We start from the raw sequence: 26392 nt of genomic DNA, 5'->3' as shown, positions 1-26392 counted from the left end.
ACATCATGAGCTACTTATTCAAGATTATGTAGTTATTCAGCATCTAATTGCATTGTAAAGGACTTATGGATCTTGCACAACAGCATGCATAATGAACAATTTTTAAATAATTTGAAAGATTCTCACACCTGACCATTGTCTTCAGAGATTCACATTTATTAAAATTCACTCCTCCAAAAGGTGCAGACACTGCAGCAACCGTTCTTTCCATTCTTTGAATGCTTCCATAGGTTTGCGAGATACCAGCATAGCTCTAACTAAAAATTCAGGATCAGAATCTTCTTCAATCCACCTCAATAAGGCCTGAAATATAAAACAGCAGAGACTGAGTACTAAGATAAGTACTTTTGAACAGTTAGATCCAAACGAATCAATAACATCAATTGCAGGCCTGTCCGTGACTTGATATTAAAACAATGTGGCTCATTCCAATATCTGGAGCTGTCAGCAGGAAGTACAATTCTGAAACTGCGGGTACACAATTTGTGTTTTTTCTAACCATTCATTTCCCCAAGATACGGTTCCTGTAAAGGATGCAGGAAGCCCCAGATCATGGAATCAATCCTAAAGATCATTTAGTATAGCACATGAACAGTGCAGGTCATTTTTTTGATCAATCTATTCTTTATATACCACAAATGGCCTGATGAGTTCTAAGGAAATCACGTACCTAGCATGCACATAATATAGATCAACAATACATCATATAAATATGAAAACCTGTATTTTAAAGTACTTTGTAAAAACGTTATTTTATGTACTTGTATAGGTGTCAGCCAAGTGCTCCATATTCCCCAGCGCAGAAGACAAAGTGAAGCCCCTCTCCTCACCCCCATCGCCCCACACACGCAGTAATCAGCAGCTCTAGCCTAACATTCCCCACACACAAATCAGCCCCTCTGCCCCCATACAGTAATCAGTCTCTCTCTTTCCCCCCTTCCAACCCTCCGCCCCCTCCTACACAATAAGCAGGCCCTCTCCCCTCACACACAGTAATCAGCCCCGTTTCCATCACCATCAGATCACCAGTCCTGGGTACAAGCTTCAGAACCTTAAGTAATAAACACCAAAGCGTGTTACAAACTATTACAATATGTTTTAATGTCTTGTGTTTCAGAATACTCTGATATGTAATTTATTCACCTGAAAACAAATGGGAACTATACCCTACTTTTAATCTCAGTTCATATCATATTATTTTTAAAACTTTTTTTTTGTTTCTGACACGTGTTATGAACTTCGATTGGCTATCTCACGGAATCGATAACAACAGTTGAACCTATGATCACTGACTTGCTCCAAGTTTATCAACACATGCTGCCCCTTTCACATTAGCTGTACATATGCCGATTTTACTTGATTTCTCCAAAATTGTTCCAGCTTCACAAATTGCAAAGAATACAGCCTAAGAGGCAGAACAGCACTGTGAATATCACAATTACAGTAGCTAAGTCAATTAAGTACAGCCTGCTTGTGTTGATACTACATTAGACCTAGTTACTCAAATCCAATTCCCCAACACCCCTCATCACCAATCAAGCCACAGCCACCACATTTTTTGCTCACTCCCTTCAGTACTTATCAAGTCCACATCTAAATTCTTCTTAAATATCAATAGCTTCTTGCGGTAATGCATTTTATATTCTAATCAACCTTCGCTGTTCAACAGGCAGACAGGAGCAAAAACAGTAAAGTTTGACGCAGCCACTCAACTTCTTGGCTCAGCCACGACCTCCTGGTTTTCCCTGCAGTCAGTGGCCAAATTACACTTGGCCACCTCTGCTTGTGCCAATCAGCACATAAAGATCCTGGGTCCCCTTGGTACTCAAAGTGCTTTCTAAAGTTAAAGGGAGCTTTGGGCTTCCTGTCCACCCCTTTACTGTGGGGCAGCAAGGGGTGAGTGGTCCAGGGCTGACCCGCCAGTGTCTCCTCCGCACAGTCACCACTGCTGCCTCAGGGGAGGGAGTGCATCTCCGTGGAGGTCACAACCTACAGTTTGGAATCCCTGGCCTAAAGTTTGTCCCTCCGTATGCTCTGATCCACCTCATGGTTATGTTGCAGACCAAGAGACACTGCAACCATACCCCCCATGTCTGGTCAGCAAGTGCCGTGTCCTTCCTGATTTTAAGCACTCAAAACACGCCTCCAAAAATGCATCCTGTACTTTCCTAAACTCAACCTAAGGAGAAGCAAGTCAAAAGAACTACACTTGCAAGTTATTGCTTGACGCATTAAATAACGCTAGTATGGGCCAGTCATGCAAAAAATTGCATATTCTTTGATAAATAGTTGATAGGCCCGAGTGGTCCACGTTCACCAATTGATCATCAAATCAGTTGGTAGTGCTGAATTTCATCATGATAACACCAGTTCCAGCACACACTAAGCAACATTTGCATCATGTTAAGTGCCAGGCAATGATCATCTCCAACAAGAGAGAATTTAATCATCGCCCCTTGACATTCAATAGTGTTACCATTGCTGAATCCCCCACTTTTAACATCCTGGGGGGTTACCATTAAAACAGAAACTGAACTGGGTTAGCCACATAAATATTGTAGCTACAAGAGCAGGTCAGAGTTTGGGAATTCTGCAGCAAGGAACTCACCTCCTGACTCCCCAAAGCCTGCCCACCATCTACAAGGTAGAAGTCAGGAGTGTGATGGAATACTCTCCATTTGCCTGGATGAGTGCAGCTCCCACAACACTCAAGAAGCCTTGACACCATTCAGGACAAAGCAGCCCACTTTACTGGCACCCCGTCCACAAACATTCACTCCCTCCACCACTGATGCGCAGCAGCAGCCTTCCCTCCTCCACTGACACGCAGTGGCTACAGTGTGTACCATCTACATGATGCACTGCTGGAACTCACCAAGGCTCCTTAGACAGCGCCTTATGAACCAACTGCCACTGCCATCTAGAAGGACAAGGGCAGCAGACACATGGGAACACTACCATCTGGAAGTTCCTCTCCAAGCCACAGACTATCCTGACTTGGGAATATATCGCCATTCCTTCACTGTCGCTGGGTCAAAATCCTGGGACTCCCTCCCTAACAGCACTGTGGGTATACCTCACCACCACCGTCTCAAGGGCACTTAAGTTTTGACAATAAATGGCCTAGCCAGCGATGCCTACACCCCATGAATGAATATTTTAAAAAACCCACAGGCCACTCACGATTGCCCTTTTCAGTAAGGTATGCAGTGCAGATGACGCAGGAAGCAACTAGAGGCTATCAACAGCAATTATCAATAACCTGCTCACGGATGCTCAGATTGCATTTCACCAGGACCACTCAGCCACTCAGCTCCAGACCTCATTCAGCCTTAGTCCGACATTGAGAACAGAGCTAAATTTCAGAAGGTGAGATGAGACTGACTGCCCTTCATATCAAGAGTGTGGCATCAAAGAGACCGAGCAAATCTGAACTCAATTGGAATGGAGAGGAATATACGCCAATAGCCAGCATAAAAAAAGATGTTTATGGTTGTTGGAGGCCAATCATCTCAGACCAAGGACATCATTGCAGGAGTTCCTCGGGCAATATTCCATCCGATCATCTTCAGTTGCTTCATCAAAATTCTTCATAAGGTCAGAAATGGGATGTTCGCAAATGATTGTAGTATTCAGTTCCATCTGCAACTCCTTAGATAATGAAGCAGTCCATGCCCACATGCAATGGTGTGTGTGTGTGTGTGTGTGTGTGTGTGTGTGTGTGTGTGTGTGTGTGTGTGTGTGTGTGTGTGTGTGCGCGCGCGCGCACATGCAGGGGTTGCTGTTGCCTAGAAATGTATCCGGCACATAAATACTGCGGCTACAGTATGGTCAGAGGCTGAGCATTCTGCAGCTTTACCGCTATCCACAAATCAGAAGTGAGCTGGAATGCTCTCCAGTTGTTTGGATGACTGCTGCTCCAACAGCACTCAAGAAACCAGACACTGTACAGGACAAAACAGGCTACTTGATTGGCACCATTCTACCACCTTAAACATTCACTCCCTCCAGCACCAGAACACTGTGGCTGCAGTGTGCAACCACGACAAGAAGCACTGCAGTAACTCACCAAGGCTTTTTCAACAGCACTTACCAAAATTACAATTTCTACCATCTAAAAGACAATGCTAGCAGACTCATGGAAGCACCAGCACCTCAGAGTTCTCACTGTGCTGACTTGGAAACATCTCCCTTTCCTTCATCATTGAGTCAGCATCTTGGAATTCCCTTCCTAACAGTACAGTGGGTGTACCAAAACCAAGTGACTGCAGTGCTTCAAGGTGATGGCTCACAACTACCTTCCCAAGGCCAATTAGTGATGGGCAATAAATGCTGACCTGAACACCTCATAAACAAATAAAGCAAAAAAATTCCATTTGGCAGCTCTGCCAATTTAGGAACTGTTTGGCAAATGGCTGAAAACAGCCTTGGAATGATCCTTAATGGTTTCAGAAGTGAGCACTTTGTGGGAGCATTAATATGGCCTATATGCTGTGGATCAGACAACACTGTGCGTAGGGTGCCACATGTCTTCAAACACAACAAAAGGTGAGCTGGAGAACCACTTCAAAGGCTCCTTCTGCTGAACCCAGGGACTCACTTCTTAGGGCCCACGGACAAAGGAAGTTTGATTAGTCAATATTAGCACTTTACAAAGTCATTAGAGAGCAGAGTTTTGGGCAGTTTGGGGTTATACATGGAGGCATCCACATATCAATTCTGTGCAGTTAAGCATGGCCACCTTAATGCGTTCTAAGTCAGCGTGGTGAATCCAGCAACTCAAGAGCATTATGATCTAGCCACGAACTAATTAACACCGCTTAAATCCAAGGTGTGAGTCTCTTTTTGATGCGGTTATTTAAAAAAAAAACTGGAGGGTTATTCACAGCATAGCTTAATAGCATAACTTCACATAACTCTTCTTACCCAGCCAAATTGTTCCAGATATCAATATAAATCTGTTAGTGACATTAAAACATTTTGATGTGGCTTGATCCCCACAAGTTTCATGGACTTTTTCTACCCTCTGCAATACATGTGACTGAATTCAGGATTATAAGTGCAATTTTTGCTACACAAGATAATCATAGATTAGCATGGCCATTCGGTCCATAAAATCATCTATCCACAGAGATTCTAATTCTTCCTCTTCCTCTTGTAGTATTGTTTCTTAAATCATTCTATGTTTTCTGTCTCCACTATTCTTGAGCACTGGCTAGCTTAGCTAGCTAACAGGAAACAGAGAGTAGGCCTACATGGGTCATTTTCTGGTTGGCAAGATGTAACAAGCCACAGGGATCAGTGCTGAGGCCTCAACATTTTACAATTTATATAAATGACTTGGAGGAAGGGACCAAAGCTATGGTTGCTAAATTTGGTTATGACACAAAGAGATGTAGGAAAGTAAGTTGTGAGGAGGACATAGGGAGGCTAGAAAGGGATACAGATAGATTAAGTGAATGGGCAAAGATCTGGAAAATGGAGTATAACGTGAAATTGTCCATTTCAGCAGGAAGAATAAAAAAAGCATATTATCTAAATGTTGAGAGATTGCAAAGCTCTGAGATGCAGTGGGATCTGAGTGTCCTAGGGAATGAATTGTAAAAAGTTAGTACAAAGGTATAGTAAGTAATTAGGAAAGCTAAGAGAATGTTATTATTTATTGTGAGGGGAATTGATTACAAAAGTAGGGAGGTTACGCTTCAGTTATACAGGGCATTGGAGAAATCACATCTGGAGTACCATGTACACCATTGGTCTCCTTATTTACGGATGTAAATGCATTCGAAGCAGTTCAGAGAAGGTTTACTAAACTACTACCAGGATTGGGCAGGTTGTCTTATGAGGAAAGGTTGGACAGGCTAGGCTTGTACCCTCTGGAGCTTAGAAGGCTAAAAGGCGACTTGATTGAAACATAAGATCCTGAGTGGTCTTAACAGGATAGATATATGACAAGGATGTTTTCTCTAGTGGGAGAATTTAGAACTAGTGATTACTGTTTAAAAATAAGGGGTTGTCCATTTAAGATGAGAAATGTTTTCCTTGAGGGTCATGAGTCCTTGGACCCCTCTTCCTCAAAAGATAGTGGAAGCATAGTCTTTGAATATTTTTAAGGCAGAGGGTAGATAGAGTCTTGATAAGAAAGGTTATCGGGGGAGGTCGGAATGTGGAGTTGATATTACAATCATATCAGCCATGATCTTATTGAATGGCGGAACAGGCTCAAGGGACCAAGTGGACTACTCCTGCTCCTAATTCATATCTTTGTATGTTCAGAAAGTTTATTCCACATATTGAAAATGATAAGCCCTTTTCCAACTACATATCCAATATAACTCAGGGGTATTTTTGAGTAGTCAGCATTTACTGGTTTTCTAAGTTGACTTATTGTAAACTAGGTTCATTAAATTTTATTCCACCAATTCTGAGTAAACAAAGTTAAGGTTCTCAGAAAAATCCTCTCCTGATCACTTAGATGCACTGCAATAAATCAGCTGACAAAACACAACTGTTTCACTTATTCAACGCCTCACAAGACTTAATCATGGAAATGATCTCTTATTCACTTGGCATTTTTATTAGGTAATTCAGAGTTCTTTTTCAACAGGAAGTTAAAAAGCATTTAAGAAGTTGATTTTGGCTGTGTTTTCTTTGCCAGTGGGCAGACGATGAGAGGGGAAGAGAACAAATAAAGAGACAACCTAATCATTTGTTTCATGATGCCTTGCCCCAAGGGCTGGTGATTCAAGTGCTATCACATTCTACACTGCTCACCTTGCATATATGATACTATATTAGTAATGATCACCATTTGCAAATGCATCTTAATTGCTCATAAAAAATATTGTTTTCAGTAAAAAAATTTAAAATATTGCGGACGCTGAAAATCCGAAATAAATACAAAAATGCTGAAAATACTCAGGTCAGACAGCATCTGCGGAGACAAACAGCATTAACACTTCAGGTTCAGATGACCATTGATCAGAATTGTCAGTATTTGTCTCCACATAGGCTACATGACCAGTTCTTAATCGTTCAGCAAGAGAAAATACTAAACTTGAGACATTATAAAGGTAAATCAGAGAATATTAAAACAGATTTGTAACTATTTGGGCAATGTTTTATGACTGTACTAAACACAAACAGTATTATCAACTACATTAATTTTTCTTCTTGAATATTTTTTCCTTTGTTACAAAGTTCGTTCTTCAATGGTTAAGTCAATTAACTTTCTACTTTTGTTACACCACCTATGATATATAAAACCTATCTTCAATAAAACTCTCCATAATCCCAATGACCCAAAACAAGATACCAATGATGGAAAGAAAAGTAGACCAGTCTATATAGATACAAAAGCAATACACCAGAGTTTCATGGAGTGCAGAATTTTATAACACAGAAGTAAGCAAATCTGACTATCATATCTTCATGGCTCTCTGAAAGGATCTAACCCCATTTATCTGTAATTTCCCCATGCCCTTATACAAAAAAAAATTTCAAATCTTTATTTACTTCCATTTTAAAGCCAGTCGGATTCTATTTCGACATTGTTTATGTTGGGGTATTCCATGTCCTAAAAACCTTCCCTGTATTAAAAATCCTTCTATCTCTCCCTTCACTCCTTTAGTGAAGATCTTAAATTTATTCCCTATAGTTACAGTTCACCAACCAATGGTAATAGTTTTTTCTATTTACTTGATCAGAATTCCATCATTTTGAAAATCTTTATATCATCTCTCCTTAACTGTATATTGAGAGACAAGATCCCAGTTTCTTTATAATGTTGCCAGACTATGCTCCTCCAACAACTTAACTTGTGGTGCACCACAGGGAGCCTGCCCTAATTTGATTCCTGTCTTACCGAGCCACTGCAACTCCAGTAATTGCTTCTCTTTCTGCCTGCATCATTTTCTGTGCAGGCCCAATCTATCTTATCAATTTAACAACCTATGCTATTCCAAAGCAGCCTGCATTTCCCCTTCATAAATAATCCCACATCCTATTTTTGTACAAAGTGAAAATTCTAATGTTGTATCCCTATATCAGGGTCCAGATGATTTATGTACATTGAGAAGTGCAACAATCTCACAGCTGACCCAAAGCACAATGCTATTTACATCCTTCCGGTACAACAAGTAGCTGTTTTTGCTCCTTTATTTAGCTGCCTGCCCATGTTCTACATTCCCTTTAATACCAAGCATAATTTTATAAACAAGCCATTTAAGCAGAACTGTGACTTCTAGGTCTGTCCTAAATATTCTCTCAGGTTCAGCAGTACTGGTCATTCTGTAATGCATTCTGAACAGCTTAATGTTAGGAATGTGCCCATGCTGCTCAGTATCTAAATATTTGTATACCAAAGCACTGTACTATTTGCAATATTCTATTTACGTATGGGTTCTAACTATGCCTTTCTTTTTATGGAATTAGTGGAACATTCCTTGTTCCAGTTCTATGCGAAGGCCCCTTCCCTCAACTCTTTTTCCAGTACATTAATGACTGCTTTGATGTCCTGTTTTGCTCTCACTGGAATTGGAAAACTTCACCTACTTTACTTCCAATTTCCGCCCTTCCCTCAGTTTCACATGATCTATTTCCAACTCCTCCCTTCCCTGACTTGCCTGTTTCCATTTCTGACAGCAGGCTATCAACTAATGTTTATTATAAGTCACTGACACCTACAGTTACCTTGACTACACTTCCTCACACCCTGCACCCTGTAAAGACTCTATTCCATTCTTCCAGTTCTTCTATCTCATCTGTTCCAACAATGCAACCTTCCACACCAGCACTTCGGCGATGTCTTATTTTTTCAACCAAGGTTATCACATCTCCTCCCCACACCCCCCACCCCATGACTGACAGGGTCCTTGGTCACGTCTGCCACATTTTCTGCTCTCAACTCTTCCCCTCCCTTCCAGAACCACAATAGGATTCCCCTCATCTTCACCTTCCACCCCACCAGTCTCTGTTTACAACAGATCACTTTCGGACATTTCTATCACCTCCAGAGTAATGCCACCACCAAACACATCTTTCCCTCCCCTCCCCTGTCATGATACCCTGGTTCACTCCTCAGTCACCCCAACACCCATCCCCTTCCCACAACACCTTTTCATGCAAATGCAGGAGATGTAAAAGGGCAGGTTTTACTTCCTCTCTCCTCTCAACGCAGGCCCCCAAGCACTTTTTCCAGATGAAGCAGCGACTTACATTTACTTCTTTCAATCTAGTATTCTGTATTCGCTGCTCGCAATGTGGTCTCCTCTACACTAGGGAGGCCAAACACAGATGGTATGAGTGCTTTGCAAAAAAACTCTGTTCAGTCCACAAGCACGACCCTGAGCTTCTGGTGGCCTGTCTTTTTAATTCTGCACGTTACTCTCATGCCAACATCTCCGTCCTTGGCCTGCTGTTCCTGTCCAGCTCAATGTAACCTCAAGGAACAACACCTCATCTTTAGATTAGGCACTTAACAACCTTCCGGACTCAACACTGAGTTCAACAATTTCAGGCCATAATCTCCTAATCCCATTTTGATTCCTTTTCTTTAGATGTATCAGATTTTCCTCTTATCTATGCTTTCAGCACTCCTGCTATAGGCACATCTTCTGCTTCTTTGTTTCTTTTCCTGCCCCATCACCAATCCTTTTTGTTCTGTAAGACTAACACTTCTTTCAATTAATCTCTCTTGTCTTCCGCCCTATCAAAGACCTTCCTTTTTCTCTGTCCCACCCACTCCTTGCTCAAAACCTATTATGTTTCTAATCTTTCCCAGTTCAGATGAAAGGTCATCGAACAGAAATGTTAACTGTTTCTCTCTCCACAGATGCTTCCTGACCTGCTGAGTACTTCCAGAATTTTCTGTTTTTATTGCTGTTCTATTTGCCTTTGTTTTGAATAGCTGATTTTAAAAGCTAATCTATTAAAATTTATCCTCACTGTAAGAACTAAAATTACTAAATCTGCTGGTGGAATTAAAATAGTTATATAACTTGTGAGAAGACATGTTATTCATGTTCAGAGACATATTTAATGAATTTCACCACCAAACGACGAATATCAATTCATTTTTGACATTTTCAGTTCAAAAGTTCATAACTGCCTTGAACCTCTATCCCAAGGCTTCCAGTGATCACAGCTGCCAGCGAGATATCAAGATGAGATTTTGGGCTAACGATGAGGCAGCAATGACGGCTGTGAAGCTTGGACAGATTTCTGGACTGATTTCGGAGAGTGGGGTGAAGGAAGGTGAAATGGGGGAGGTTAAGTGGGAGTTAGGGCACACTCAGTTCCTTCCCTCTCTCACTCAACAACTCTCGGAGTCCCCCAAATTTTCACCTTGGAGACACATGATGCCCAAGGCATTAAAATGGGCGTCACAATTGGAACAAGTTTGGGAAGCATTGCTTTATCCATTAGGAAATATTCTGAAGAAAGCCACTATAAGTACTATTCAATCATATTAATAGTGTAATTCTCACAATAAAACAACATATTCTTCATTTTCTATTTACAACCTTTCATAATACTTCATAGAGAAAAATGAGTAATTTTTACTCTACCTTATATCTCTCCTTAATGTCAAAGTTAATGGCACACTGCAGTTTTCTTAGGCAAATAGGGCAAAGATCAATTGGCCGTCGGTCAGACTCCTCTAAATGGTTGGAACCTTGCATTACACATTGTAACCATTGGCAGTGATGCATGCCGAAAATGTGTCCAATTTCATGAGTTAAAGTCTGAAAATACAGCAAATTTTATTCAGCAGATGACATAACAACTTGAAAAGAAATTTATTAAAGAATCAATTTAAAAAAAATTTAATAGAGCAATGCCATGTACAGCTATCCATTATTAAATACGAAAAAGTGAACTATCTTCAGTCTTGTTTGAAAGCTGTATCTCTCCGCTTTAACAGGCTCCAATCCAGCATACCCTCAATCCATTTTCTATTCTCTAAAAATTTAATGCAGAATGTGATATTTCTGATGCAGTGATATCACTCAGAGATTGTATTTTTTTTTAAATTACATCTGCTTCTGAACTCATGGTTGTAAAGATTAATTTGTCTATTTTTGATGGCATCAATCGAAGGGTAAATTTGGCCAGGATATCAGGAGAACTCCCACGTTCTTTGAATACTGCCATAGAATTGTTTAAATCAATCTAAAAAGGGGCCTCAATATAATGTTATCCGAAATATACATGAAAGAATGTGAGCAGCACAGCCAAGATAACGAGAAACAGCAATCAAACTTCCCTCAACACAAACTTTTCCAGATGTTTTCAAGTAATTAAATCAAAATTTTAATTTGACTGAGAACACAAAAGTTATTCAATGATTAAGAATAAGTTTACTTATTCCTCCCATGGATGAGAATTTACCCAGTAAACAGCTGAGCAATACAAACCATCTCAGCCAAGATCATGTGAGGAACAATAACATTTACTTCAACATTTCTAACAAAGGGAGGAGAAAATAAGCAAATTTCCCAAAGTTCCTGACCCTGGTTACTGGAAAACTCATATCACTTTTTTACAAGTTATCAGTCTCTATAAGAATTGTAAATAAAGAGATGGACACAGGTCCACAAAGGAGGTGATGTCCTCAGCACAGAGACTATACGCCAAGGACTCAGCTTCCTCAACCTCTTTGAACAGTGTTTCAGAAGACTCGGCCACTCATGACAGCCTCTTGTAACAAGATCTTCACCCACAAGGAGCAGGTGGCCAGCTATGCTGTGGTTGTCAAGTTGACCACAGACTTGTGTAGGATCTCGCGATCTGCAGCCCACAACTGCATCAGCCAGGTCACTGTTGCCTTGCTTGCAAGGGCTTCCAACTTCATTAACTTTGAGATGGATGAGTGCTGTGCTTCCCTCGCAGGATTTTTGCAGGTCCGAGATATCATAGACTGCACCCATGTGGCAATGAAGACATTATCAGAATAGCCAAGCGTATTTGCAAATTGGAAGGGCTTTCACTCCCTGAATGTGCAGATGGTATATGACCAACCCCAAGAGGATAATGCAGATGTATGCCAAGAATCCAGGGAGCTGCCAGGACTCATTCATCTTTCAGCAGTCTCAAGCTGCGCAGTTCTCTCCACCAGCCAGCCTCAGAGTTTGGTTTATGGGGCAAGTAATACCTCACCCCAGTGAGGAACCTCACCACAGAGGCATAGGAGACATACCACAGGAGCCATATTACAACCAGGCAAGCCACTGATTAGCTCAAAATGAGGTTCCACTGTCTTCTCTGATCTGTAGGCGCCTTTCAATATGCCCCAGCGAGAGTGTTCACGATTGGGAGGTCTGTTATGCCTGCAAAGAAGACTGGAGTTGGTGCCAGAGGAATGTGGTGAGTGCCCAGAACCCTCAGAGGAGGAAGAGGAGTATCCGGATATGCACCTTCGGCCGCAGACCTGCCTAGAGAGAAGCCTGGGATGGCCGCATCTGGGTGTGCTTCACTTGCAAAGTGTGCTTGCATCATCACAACCCATGTGAAAATGAGTAGTTCAGATAAACTCATTCTTTCATTCAAATAAACAGCATTACTAGTACAGTAACAATGTAATAAGCACCGAAATAATTACCTTTGTGCAACTGAAACCTTTTCCTCATATGCTTTTTATTATTCCTATGTGGTGCTATGCCTACGACTTCAGCAGAGCTAGCAGCATCCTGCTCACTCTCCTACTTTGACATGAGATATCCATGGCGGAAATCCTCTGGGATTTGGAGCCTGTAAGGGCCTTGCCAAAGACTACTCCAGCTGCACTTGTGCAGGGGCAGAGTTAAGCTGTGTCCTGTCCCGATGCCTACGTGGCTCTAAGGGGCAGGGGGATTGAGGGGATGTATGGAGGGCAAGAGTGGGCTAGTTGAGATACTTTGAGAAGAACGTTGACTGCCAACTGACCTTCAGTCATCTTCCCTCTCAGAGTCCGCCTGCATTTCATTGCTAACCAAGAGCAGGAGAGCACTTGATTTGCACTCCTTGCATGTGATTGTGGCGTTCAGCCACCAAGGCCATGTTCTGATAGATGCTGTGTAAACTGGCAGCCATGGTGTGGAGGCTATTTGGTGCATGTGGTGGCCCACCGCATCACACTATTGCAATGGAGGTAGTCACCAGCGGAAATGCCTGAGACATCATGGCACTGACGCTAGAGATGGACTCCTCCATTTTGCGTGCACGGTTGTGCACTGCCTCTGGAAATTCTGACAGGTGAACACATATTTCTTGTTCCTGTTCCACAAGTATGGTATGAACTCAGGGGCTTACCATCTATGTCCAGCTGAGCAGACCTTGATGTTCTGCACACTGACAGTGACTCTCCTTTGCTGCCCCTGTATCCAGCACCTTCTCTATGTGATGTGCTCCTAACCCTCTGCCACCCTGTCTATCTGAGAAACTGGACCAACTGAGGTGTGTGTATCTGTACTGGTGGAGGGTGCGCAGGAAGCATGAGACAGTACCTCTTCAAAGAATCTTCAGCCTCATCTCCTCCGCCAGCACCAGCCACACAGCTGTAGGAGATGAAAGACGTGTTGGTGCTGAAACCTAGGTGAAGCAGGTTTCAAATTAGCATAATGCAGATCATGACATTTAATGCTGTTGGCAACATTGATTTAACATGACTGAGTTAAGTGCCATATGGCAGCTATATCTAATGGTGTCACCAAATCCCTGGGCCACCACACTGGGAACGACCTATACTGGTGCCACTCTGCTGATCTCCAGTGCTTTCTCCTCCTTCACCGTGGGGGTAGCAATGGCTACAGGCCCACCCCCAGCTCTTCCTCTCCCTGGAATTGTGAGCTCTCTTTTGCTTCAACAAAAAACGGCAAGGAGCTAGGAGTATGAGTGGTTAACTGCTGAGGATGGAGGGTAAAGATTTGAGGAGGGCCACTGTGAAGAATGAGAACAAGAGGACAAAATGTTGCAAGAGAGGGTTAGTCTTGTTCCTTGAGACAGAGATTTGAGGAGGAAGTTGAACAGAAAAGGAATGTGTGTGACAGCAAAGTATGTTGATCAAAGGAGTGTTGTGCAGGAGGATGCTGGGGAGGTGAGAGAGTGATGGCTGCCAATATAAAGTTACAGGGCACTCACATTGCCAGACCTCATGAGATCATTAAACCTTTTCCAGCACGGAATCTAGGTCCTTGGGACCTCACTTTAGCTACTAACAACCTCAACAAAGACATGCCTACTTGCTGAGGCTAAATGGCCTTCTCCTGCCATTCTCAGAGAAGAGAAACGAACGGACAGCATTTTCACATCTTTTATCCATGCTGCAGATCTATGCTCCGATACTGGATTGTTTCTTGCAATCATTGCTGCCAGAGTAATTGCAGAGAATATTGATGTACAACAAGACTTTCCCAGGCTCTCCACCCAGAAGGTGGTTAAATGCAGATTTCCTTTGCAGTCGGACAGCATTTTCACATCTTTTATCCATGCTGCAGATCTATGCTCCGATACTGGATTGTTTCTTGCAATTATTGCTGCCAGAGTAATTGCAGAGAATATTGATGTACAACAAGACTTTCCCAGGCTCTCCACCCAGAAGGTGGTTAAATGCAGATTTCCTTTGCAGTGGCCAAGAAAGCACATACAACAAAGAAGGTTGAAGTGCATATGCACATGATATGTGAATATGAGCACTGAGAGAACATGGCCACTGGCAATATGTATTACCTCATTTTTTATTTACTAAGCAGAAATGCAATTACCTGCTTGTGGATTCGCAATTAGCCACATGTGGCTGATATATTGGACTTCACTGGCCTATATTAAGCCTTCAACCCACAACCATCTGACTCAAGAGATAAGGGTGTGCCCAACTGAGCCAAGTTGACATGAAGTCTACAAAGCACAACTCCACTGTTATTTAAAGCAACTATTTCCAAATACAACATTTTCAGTTCTGCAAACAGACCTTACAGGATCTTAGCAGCAGCTTGCTTGTAATAGGTGGTGTGTAGTATCCATCAAAGACTGAATAATCGTCTGGAGCTAGATGTTTTTTTCTCTTCAGTTTTCCTTTGTAGTTCATGGTGTAAAAATCATCATCATATCGAGCAAAGCTAAAAACACCCATCCCTATAAAAGATACATAACCGACCATCATACTTCAGCATTTTGTTCTACTGCCCTGCACAAGTAAATCAAAATATCTGCAACCAGCTAACTCATGTTGAAAACAAAACAACATAAAGATTCCAAGGTAGCACTCAATAAATTGCACTTCACTTCCAAAGCAAGAAATGCTCCTAATTTAGGTGCCTAAATATTGAAAAATACTCAAGACATTCAGAGGATCAAATAAAATGTTTAACTTTCCTTATAGCAGCAAAAATGTCACAATTCCCAGCCATAGTGAACAGAACTGAATGTTGCAGTTGATTAGAGCTATATTCAACTGCTGGCCGGAATTTGGTTCACTTTCCAATTTCATTCAAATTGGTGGAAAGTACCTCACTTAAAAAAAGAGCTCCATCTCTTAACTTAGCCACCTAAACAGCAGAGAGCCAGATATAACTGAGGTAAACAACATTAATGTCAAAGAGTCATCTGTGGGAACATGCTAAAGCTATTGATTTGGTAGCATCATTCATGGAAATAAAACAGACAGCCCTGCCAGCCCTCTGCTAGAAAATAGTAGGCTGATTATCAGGCTCAGGCTTTCAGCAAAACTCTTCTTCCTTCCAATTTAAACCTGCAATATTACAATTTCTGAGGCAACTCTCAAGGGTCAGCCCTCTGTGCTCCAACTAAGAGAACACATCTCCAATTGCTTCATACCTCACCAGCAAATCAGCTATTTCTATCAACACCTTGTGTAAGGAATAGGCGCTGGAGTAAGACATTTGGTTCTTTGAGCCTGCTCCACCTTCAACAAGATCATGACTGATCTTCTACGCCAACTCCACCTTTCCACACTACCCCATTTCCCTTAATTCTCCTAGTACTGAAAAATCTATATATCTTGGTCTTGAATGAACTCAATGACTGAGTTGCCACAGGTCTCTGGGGTAGAGAATTCCAAAGATTCACAACCCTCTGAGTGCAGAAATTTCTCATTTCAGTCCTTAATAGCCAAACCCTTCTTCTGAGACTATGATTCTGTTTTAGATTCCTCAGCTGGGGAAAACAGCATCCACCCTGTCAAGCCTCTCATTCTTCTAAACTCCAGGGAATACAAGCCTAGTTTACTCAACTCTCCTCAAAGGACAATTCTCTCATTACACAAACCAGTCTAGTGAACCTTTGCCATACTTCCTGTAGGGCAGCTCTGTCTTTCCTTAGGTAAGGAGGCCAAAATTAAAGACAGCATTCCAGGTGCCACTCATCAATGCCCATTTTAAATGTAGCCTTTTTTCCACAACTGAGTTCTTTATTAATAGCACTTCAGTTGCTTTGTTATGGCTCCATCATGACTTATTCAGAGGACCCATAAGAAGGGCCACGATGAGAGACGAAAATATACTTATGTACTGTAAACGTTGTGTGGGGTTTGGATAGGTTGTTCAAAAACACAAAAGCTGATGATTATATAAATGAACCTCTTTTGCAGAAAGCTACGACAGTCACTAAAAACATTTAAATATTAATGAAAACAAAAGGGGCATGGGAGGGGAATGCACATCTTGCATTTCTTTACCTTCTGTAAGAGATGCTTGTCCAAACACAAAATTCCAGGAATCTTCTGGATAAAGGTCAATCATTGTAATTCCAACAATACAGAAAGCATCTTTAGGCTTTTTCTTCTTCAGGTACTTAAGAATACTACCTAAACAAAAGCAAGAAATTCCATTTACAAGCTTGAACATGCATACTACCAACAATATTCAAAACTGGATATATTACATCTCGAAACTTATGCACAAGCTTAACCAAAGGAAACAAATGTTCAGTTCACATTGACAAATCTTCAGTTACTTCTCCATTAAAATAGAACACAAGGGACAAAACAATTCTAATCTCACTTAATTTCAGGCACAAAGTGACGATATAGAAGTGTAGAATATTAACATTTTCAGCCTTTTCCCCAGGAATAATTTACAAAGAACTGCATATACTTGCTAAGCCAAAGCCTGCCTAAAACTGAACATAATATTCCAAATATAGTTAGATGAGTAGTCAGTACACAATAATTGCAGTTCCAAATCTTTGTTTTCCTATTCTTGCAATGAAATCCAACGATGCAGCTTTTTTGATCACTGATGAGCTAGCTTTTAATTACTTCTGAACCTACACTCCAAAATTATGTTTCTCCATCAATCCTGATGCTTCTTCATTCATGATTTCACTCCCATATACAATTCCTAAATCCAAAGTTATGTTTATTAAACTGAATCTGCTTGATACCTGATCTATTTACTATTTTGCAATTTTCTGCTTTCTTCTTCACAGCCAACCATATATCATATTTTAGATTCATCTGCAAACTTGGATATATGCCCTTTATTCCCAAATCCAGGTCATTTACAATAAGATGAAAAGCTGGGGTCTCAGCAACAACCCACTAAAGACTCGTGGTCTTGAACTAACCATGCCTCTAGCCAGGCTGTTCCAGCGCACTACAACACTGGCATTAGCCGACAAAATACAAAATTGCCCAGGTATGGCCTACTGACAAAAAGTAGGATAAGTCCATTTTGGCCAATTACCACCCCATCAGTACACTTCCAATCATTATCATCTAAAAATTATGCCAACAGCCAATTTAAGATTGTCAGTCAGGCTCACAGTTTGATGCATTTGCAAGGACTGGAAGCTACATATATTAATACACAGGGTCCCGTTCTTTGTAAACAGAAAGAACATGTACACACATTGCACCTGTTTCAGCTAAACAAAATAAGTGACAGCCATTCGCTGATTCATTCCTCAGGGCAATACATTGACCAATCAGGGTCAAGTTGGCTGGTTTAAATTTCAAACAATGCTTGGCAGTTAACTGTCAGTTGCCGTCACTGCTGCATTATCCATGGCATGCCTCTACCAATCAGATCTACTTGCCAATCAATCAGCACTCTCTTCTCAGAGTATAAAATGTTTTCCCCTTATATTGGTATTCTTGTGAAGTGTCCTGATGAGTGCAAGATGAAAAGCTTCAACATGTCTCTCTTTTCAGCAATATCATCAAAGTGATGGAAGGTGTCATCAACAGTGCTATCGAGAAGCACCTACACAGCAGTGACCTGCTCACTGATGCTGTTTGGATTCTACCAGAATAACCTAGCTCATGAGCTCATTACTGCCTTGGTCCAAACACAGGCAACAGGGATGGTGAGAGTGACTGCTCTTGACACGAAGACAGCATTTGACCGAATATGGCATCAAGGAGCCCTGGCAAAATTTAAGTCAAAGGTAATCAGGGGACAATTCTCCACTGGTTGGATCATACCTAGCAGATGGTTGTGGTTGTTGGAGGCCAATCATCTTAGCCTAGGGCATTGCTGCAGAGTAGTGTCCTAGGCTCAACCATTTTCAGCTGCTTCAATAACCTTTCTTCCATCATAATGTCAGCAGTGGGTATGTTTGCTAATGATTGCACAATGTTCAGTGCCTTCACAACTCCTCAGATACTAAAGCAGTCCGTGCCAATGTGCAGCAAGATCTGGGCAACATTCAGGATTGGCCTGATAAGTGGCAAGTAACATTCATGCCACACAAGTGACAGGCAATGACCATCTCCAACAAGAGGGAATCTAATCATCTCCCCTATGGACCAGCTATAGAAATACTTTGGTTACAAAAACAGGTTAGTGGCTGGGAATTCTGAGGGGAGTAACTCACTTCCTGTCTCCCCAAAGTCCATCCACCATCTTCAAGGCACATGTCAGGAATGTGATGGGATACTCTTCACTTGCCTAGATGAATACAGCTCCACCAACACTCAAGAAGCTCGACACCATCCAGCACAAAGCAGCTCGCTTGATCAGCATCCCATCCACCACTTTTAACATTCATAGTGATGCATAGTGACAGCAGGGTGTCAATCAGGGTCAAGTTGGCTGGTTTAAATTTCAATTTTGTTTCCAAAATGCACTGCAGCAACTCACCGAGGCTCCTTTGACAGTTCCTTCCAAACAGACGACACGTACCAGCAAGAATGACAAGGGCAGCAGATACACAGGAACACCACCACCTGCACATTCCCCTCTAAGCCATACACCATCCTGACTTGAAAATATATCGCAGTTCCTTCATTGTCAAGGGATCAAAATCCTGGAACTCCTTTCCTAACAGCATTGTAGGTGTATCTGAACCAGATGGACTGTGGGAGTTCAAGACGACAGCTCATCACCAACACAAAGATAGGTAGGAAAGTAAATTGTGAAGAGGATGAAGGAGGTGACAAAGAGACATAGATAGGTTAAGTAAGTGGGCAAAGATCTGGCAAATGGAGTATAATGTGGGGAAAATTGAAATTGTCCATTTTGGCATAAAGAATAAAAGAGAAGCATATTATCTAAATGGTGAGAGATTGCAGAGCTCTGAGATTCAGAGGGATGTGAGTATCCTAGTGCATGAATCACAAAGGGCTAGTATGTAGGTAGAGCAAGTAATTAGGAAAGCTAATAGAATATTATCGTTTATTGGTAGGGAAATTGATTACAAATGTAGGGAAGTTATGTTTCAGTTGTACAGGGCACTGGTGAGACCACATCTGGAGTACTGTGTACAGTATTGGTCTCCTTAAGGATGAATGTAATGCAGCAGTTCAGAGAAGGTTTACCAGACTAATACCAGGAATGGGCATGAGGAAAGGTTGGACAGGTTAGGCTTGTATCCACTGGAGTTTAGAAGAATAAGAGGCAACTTGATTGAAACCTTTAAGATCGTGAGGGGTCTTGACAGGGTGCACGTGGAGAGGATGTTTCCTTTTGTGGGAGAATCGAGAACTAGGAGTCACTGTTTATAAATAAGGGATTGCTCATTTAAGACAGAGGTGAGGAGAAGTTTTTTTCTCAGAGGGTCGCGAGTCTTTGGAACTCTTTTCCTCAAAAGGCGGTGGAAGCAAAGTCTTTGAGTATTTTTAAGGTAAAGCTAAGATAGATTCTTGATTAACAAAGGGGTGAAAGGTTATCGGGGGTAGCAAGAATGTGGGGTTGAGGTTACAATCAGATCCGCCATGATCTTACTGAATGGCAGAGCAAGTTTGAAAGGCCAAGTGGCCTATTCCTGCTCTTAGTTCGTCTGTTCATATGTTTGTATGTATGTTCTCAACGGTGATGAGAGATGGACAACAAATGCTGGTCTTGCCCACTTACCATGAAAGAATACATTTTTATAAACATGAACAAAAGAATTCCAGAGATGAGGTGAGAGTGGCTGCTCTTGACATCAAAGCAACATCTGAATGGCATCATAGAGCCCTATTAAAATGGGAATCAAGGCAAAAGCACCCCAGTGACTTAAATTGTAAGTAGGATAAAGGAAGATGATTGTGGTTGTCCAAGGTCAATCATCTCAGCCCCAGGATATCAGGGATTCCTCAAATGTCCTATGCCCAGCCATCTTCAGTTACCTGCTCACTGACATCCCCACCATCATAAGGTCACAATTGTGGATGTTCGCTGATGATTGCACAACGTTCAGTGCTATTCACAGCTCCTCAGATACTGAAGCACTCCATGCCAATGTGCAGCAGCACCTGGAAAACATTCAGGCTTGGGCAGATAAGCGGCAAGTAACATTCATGCCACACAAGTGCCAGGCAATGACCATCTCCAACAAGAGAGAATCTTACCATTTCCCCATGACATTCAATGGCATTATCTTCATTGAATCCCCCACTATCAGCACCCTGGTGGTTACCACTAACCAGGTCAGAAGTGGGGATGTTCAAAGATGATTGTACAGTGTACAGTTCCATTTGCAAATTCACATATAATGGAGCAGTCCATGCCCACATGCAGCAAGACATGCCCAGACAACATTCAGGCTTCAGCTGATAAGTGGCAATTAACATTCAAGTCATTCAAGTGCCAGACAATGACCATCACCAACAAGGCAGCCTAAGTACCTTCGCTTAACATTCAAGGCATTACCATTGCCAAATCCCCTGCATCAACATCCCGGGGATCATCACTGACCAGAAACTTAACTGGACCAGTTGCATAAATAATGTGGCTAGAAGGGCGGATCAGAAGCTGGTGATTCTGCAGAGGATGACTCATCTCCTAACTCCCCACAGCCTTTCCAGCATATATGAGGCATAAGTCAGGAATGTGATGTAATGCTCTTCTCCACCTGCCTGGATCAGTGCCACTCGAACAACACTCAAGAAGCTCAACACCATCAAGGACAAAAGAGCATGCTTGATTGGCACCCAATACACCACATTAAATATTCACTTCCTCCACCTCCAGGGCACCATGGCTACAGGTGTACCCTCTACAAAATGCACTGCAGCAAATCACCAAGGTTTCTTTAACAGCAACTTCCAAACCTGGGACCACTACTGCCTAGAAGAACAAGGGCAGAAGCAAGTTCCCTCCAAGTCACACACCAAAGCAACTTGGAAATATATCATTCTCTCAACATCACTGGGTCAAAATCCAGGAGCTCACATCTAACAGCAATGTGGGTTTACCTATACCACACAGACCACGGAAGGCCGTTCACACCACCATCTTAAGGGAACTAAGGACAATAAATGATGGCTTTGCCAGCAGTGCTCACAACCCATGAACAAATAAAAAAAATTGAGACTGTGCCTTTTATCCCACTCTTCCTACTCCATTTCCTACCTATGTCACATGGTTCACTCCAACTCCAAATTGCAGTTTTCACTCAACATTATTGCCCTGGTTCTAAAGTTCAGTTCTGTCACAATTTTAATATTGCACTTTTGACATAAAAACATGTGAAATTGATGAGCCAGAGAAGGCAAACCAGTTCATCAAGCCTGCACCACACCATGATAGCTGTAGCATCATGACTTAACATCTCTTCCCTCTCAGAATTCTATCGTTAAGAGACTTTACTATTAAGATGATTCAATATCAGAATACATTCATGCAATGCAATTGTGACAAATTATCTGAAGAAAAATCAGAGATATGTGGGATAATTGTTTGAAGCCTCTCTCAATTATCAGCAAGCAATAAATTTCTGGAAACTGACTTGCCCTAATCTAAGGGTTGATACGTTACCCAAATAGTCTTAGAAGATGGAGGAACTTAATAAAATTTACAATAAATTATTAATACTTTTTCTTAAAATAATATATTATTTTGTGTAAATTTTATATAAACACACACACTTTGAAAACCCTCAATCCAACAAATTCCATCTGTCTGCATGCTAGCCATAGGGAAGCACAAAGTCACATGGTGGCTCTATTCATTTCTTCTTGTATTTAACCTGATTTTTTGTTATTGGTAGATACACTGTGATAACTAACAAGTAATATTTAATGCATGCACCACTTTGAACAAAATACTTGAGAACAGTTTTACTGTGGAGCAGTACCTGAATGTATCTGCAGATTGTGTGAATATGTATTGATACGGAACACACAACCGATTTGGGATACTGAAACGGGATCCAAGAATTTGATCTTCAGACCATAGAAAAATGCTTCACAGTATTCCTTTAACCAGTGTATATATCTCTCAGTAGTTGCCTCTGAAACGCCAAATGAACCTGAAAACAGAAAATGCAACAGAAATAGTAAATCCAGAGTTTGAAACTTTTGGAAATTTTAAGTTAATGGCTAAAAACATTGAGGGCCAATTTTGTTACAAAAATGCCTCATCTGGAACCATTCATAAAATTATTCACAAAAAACGTCATCAGGCACGTCTCAAAGCCAAAAATAATACGCCTTCTGACAGTTGACTGGTAAGATCTTGTAAAACAAAAGCAAAATACAGAGGATGCTGGAAATCTGAAATCAAAACAGAAAATCCTGGAAATACTCAGCAGGTCTAGCAGCATCTGTGGAGAGAGAAACAGAGTTGACATTTCAGATCTATAACCTTTCATCAGAACTGGGAAAAGTCGGAAATCTAACAGGTTTCAGCAAGTGAAGGGTGGTGGTGGGGGTTGTGTGTGGGTGAAGGAAAAAGAAGTCTGTGATGGGGTTGTAGCTGGAAAGGTTAAGCAAGCTGCAACATTCATGGAGCATGATGGTAAAGGATGTCAATGTAGAAGCAGTGCGCAGAAATGGAATGTGCGCTATCAGCAAAAGGAGAAGGGGCAGTTGATTGCAGGGAACAGAAGATACCCCCCATCCACTGGATGAATCAACACAAATGAGAAACTAACTTAATCACAAGGAACAACGTAACAGACGTAACCTGTTTTACACTTATCGCTAAGTAAACGGATGACCACGACTCACATGAGTATGCGATTAAGAATGTTCTCAATGCTGCGTGCAACTGTATAAAAGAAGGAACTTCGGAGACATCAACAGCGAAGACCTGCAGTAATAACCCTCGCAAAGTGGACCCTGAGTTAGGGACTCAGCGACAAGATCTACCACCAAACCAGAGACTGATCACCTCTCCTTGAATGTATCATTACATTCCAAACTGTGGAAGCTTTTAGAGTTATTTTGGTAAAGCGCTTTTGAGTAACTCTGTGTGATATAATAAAGTCAACTTAAAACGAACTACCGGCAATAAGACTTGTTTGTCTGTACGTCAATTGTACTCAAAGACAGAGTCAACATTTTGGCGTCCCTGGGTGCGCCGGTTAAGTGATCGCCTTAAAGTCACTACCGTGCTCGACACCGACATAGCGGACAAATGCAGGGAAAATGGCCAGTAAAATGCCAGAATGGGGGAAGGTACTCCGGGAGTACCTAAACCACAAATGGCCCAAATGGGTCGAATATGCCGATAAGGCATTGGTGGGTGCAGGGCCCACTGGACAGAAGCACTGGGAAGAGGCTAAAAAAGTACAGGCAAAATGCGCCTCTGAGCTCAGTAAGGCTACAGCGATAGCCAGTTGTATGAGAGATTTGTGGAACGGGGAAATAGAGAGAAGGGCATTAATACAAGAAAAAAGGCACTAATGCAAGAATTAGAAATTGCAAGGCAGGCTATACATGAATTACAAAAGAAAGTAGTGGATGAGAAACAAAAAAATCAGATGTATCTGGTACATCTGAATCAATTCCAGACGCCGTATGAAGCGGCACATCAGGAAAGGGATCTGGCAACCAGAGAACGTGATACCGCCCGTCAGGCAGTGGTAGAGATGACCAATAAATGTAATAACTTGCAGGAACCTGTGAAAGTCCCACACAAGTCCGGCAGGGAGGATGGACATGGTAACACCGATCATGTCAAATGTCAGCACGAAATTGACAAATTAAAATCGCAACTTTCCATTCGGAAAGGTATGATGTGTGTGTTCGGAGCTACAGAGCTAGACAGAATCACTGGGGGAGATGATGATGTGAATTGGGGTAGTTTAGAAGAAGCTGCCTAGAAATATGGGGAAAGGGAGGGAGACAGCCCCTGAAAGTGGGACCTTCCTCCTCCCTGGACCGAGGGTAAAATACCTTCGGCGCCCCCAGAGACTGCTCCCATGAACCCAGTTAATACAGAATGAAGAGATCCCACCGCAGCTGCCCAGGGGCCGATAACTTATAGTACACCCTTTACCATGGCCCAACTGGCAGAGATTGCCAAAAAGATCACTCCATTTCAGGACGGAGATGATCCACATGAATTTTTCCAACATGTCCATCAACAAAGGGCCTTACATGGCTTAGATGATGTGGAAGAGCAGAAGCTCGTTAATGTGTCTGAGCCCTGCAGTACTCTCTGAGCTGCCAAATCCTCAGAACACTGCCGGGGGGTGGGGGGGGGAGACCCCTTCAGCAGATGATGGATGCAATGGTGATGGCTGTAGGAAGTAATAAAGGAATAATAAAGGAGATCCGGTTGAAGGTTTAACCAATTGTAGGCAAAGGAAAGGGGAACACCTGACATCCTTTGCCAACCGTCTGTGGACACACTTTGATAGGGTTTTTAGACCAGGATTAAATAAGCAAAATCTACAGGCCCCGAATACTACCTGATGGACCCGATCTTTGGTATCACACTCTACCAAGGGTAGTAAACAAACTTTGACCCTACTGATGCCACACTCACAGAAGCTTGGGTATTGAGGCATATGGCACAAGCCTGGGAGGAGGAGGTCCAAGAGAATGGTAAAGTAAAAACGATCAAGCAGGGGCGAATAAACCCCGGCGAGAAGTTTGGGTCAGAGTCCGGAATGGAGAAATGAGGGATGGGGTCAGGGCAGTGGTGGTGGGGGGAGGGAGACACCCTCTCCCCAGGGACCACCACCTCTGTATATGATAACCACAGGGAGGGGCCATGGTCAGGATCAGAACCAAGACAGAGGGCAAAGGGATCTGAACGGTCAGGCACGATGTTATAATTGTGGCCAGGTCAGACACTATGCAAGGGAGTCAGAGACAGGAAGGGACCCGAGACAGAGCCAGGCTTTACCCCTAGGACCCCAAGGGAGGAGCCCGACATACACAATCTCTGAAGAAGGTTCGGCCAACCCAGGAGCCGATCTGTACCTTCGGTGTCCAGACAAAGATCCGCGCACATGATGGTGTCAGGCCTCTCCAGTATGGGTGTGTAACGCCAAGTGGGATGGTGTGGGATGATCCCTAGTGGAAGGTGAGGTAGGAGGCCACCCCGCCGAATCTTTATGGGACACTGGAGTCTCCTGGACCACCCTCAATAAATTCAGAGGAATAGATTTTTCATGGCGCACTAAAGGAACGATTGTTTTGAGTGGCTTTACAGGCCACTCACAGGAGGGTTTAGAAACTAGCCCACTAGAGTTCAGAATTAGAGATTTGATTTGTTATCACTCGGCTGTATTGGTAAATTTGTATCCTAATGCAGAGCACATTCTTGGCTCTGACCTGATGAGAAAGTGTAATTTGTCATTTGATCCAGTAAATTGCTGCAGTTGGCAAATGGGCAAAGTAGCAGAGTTCCCACCAAGGCGTACTGTGAGAGAATTAGTACAGTCGGGGAACTTTGGGTTAAACCTACAGACATATCTGAGGATCCCGAGGTACAAGAACTTATTGGCAAGTATATATCCACCTTTGCAACCCATAAACATGACTGCGGTCGAACGATCGGTGAGGTGGTCATAGACAGCCCCGATCCAAAACCACAGAAACAATACAGGTTCCCCAAATAAGCAGAGTGAAATTTCGAAGGTGATAACAAGTCTGTTACAACAGGGAGTGTGATACCAACAAACAACTCACCAATCTGGCCAGTTAGGAAGCCAGATGGCTCTTGGCAACTAACGATCGATTGCCAAGAGTTAAATAAGGCTATCCCGCTGACCGTGCCTACGGTGGCGACCAGCC

General features: G+C 42.3%; 1 protein-coding gene across 9 annotated transcripts in view; it reads right to left on the bottom strand.

Annotated features, from left to right (window-relative positions):
• Positions 1 to 26392, bottom strand: part of LOC121293608 (archaemetzincin-2) — a 138957-nt gene that overhangs the window by 90636 nt on the left and 21929 nt on the right. For all 9 annotated transcript variants that reach the window (XR_005946569.1, XR_005946570.1, XM_041216716.1 and 6 more), the window contains exons 3-7: positions 22498 to 22671; positions 16673 to 16801; positions 14948 to 15111; positions 10569 to 10745; positions 129 to 303 (exon numbers count right to left, since the gene is read on the bottom strand). Coding sequence is in view for 7 of the 9 variants with exons in the window: in XM_041216716.1 (XP_041072650.1) it covers positions 166 to 303; positions 10569 to 10745; positions 14948 to 15111; positions 16673 to 16801; positions 22498 to 22671 (782 nt within the window). In the remaining 2 variants the exon portion in view is untranslated. The remainder of the gene's footprint in view (positions 1 to 128; positions 304 to 10568; positions 10746 to 14947; positions 15112 to 16672; positions 16802 to 22497; positions 22672 to 26392) is intronic.

The sequence above is a fragment of the Carcharodon carcharias genome, chromosome 22 (genome assembly GCF_017639515.1).
Source record: "Carcharodon carcharias isolate sCarCar2 chromosome 22, sCarCar2.pri, whole genome shotgun sequence".
Classification (NCBI taxonomy): domain Eukaryota; kingdom Metazoa; phylum Chordata; class Chondrichthyes; order Lamniformes; family Lamnidae; genus Carcharodon; species Carcharodon carcharias.
This window is presented reverse-complemented; position numbering and strand designations above follow the sequence as displayed.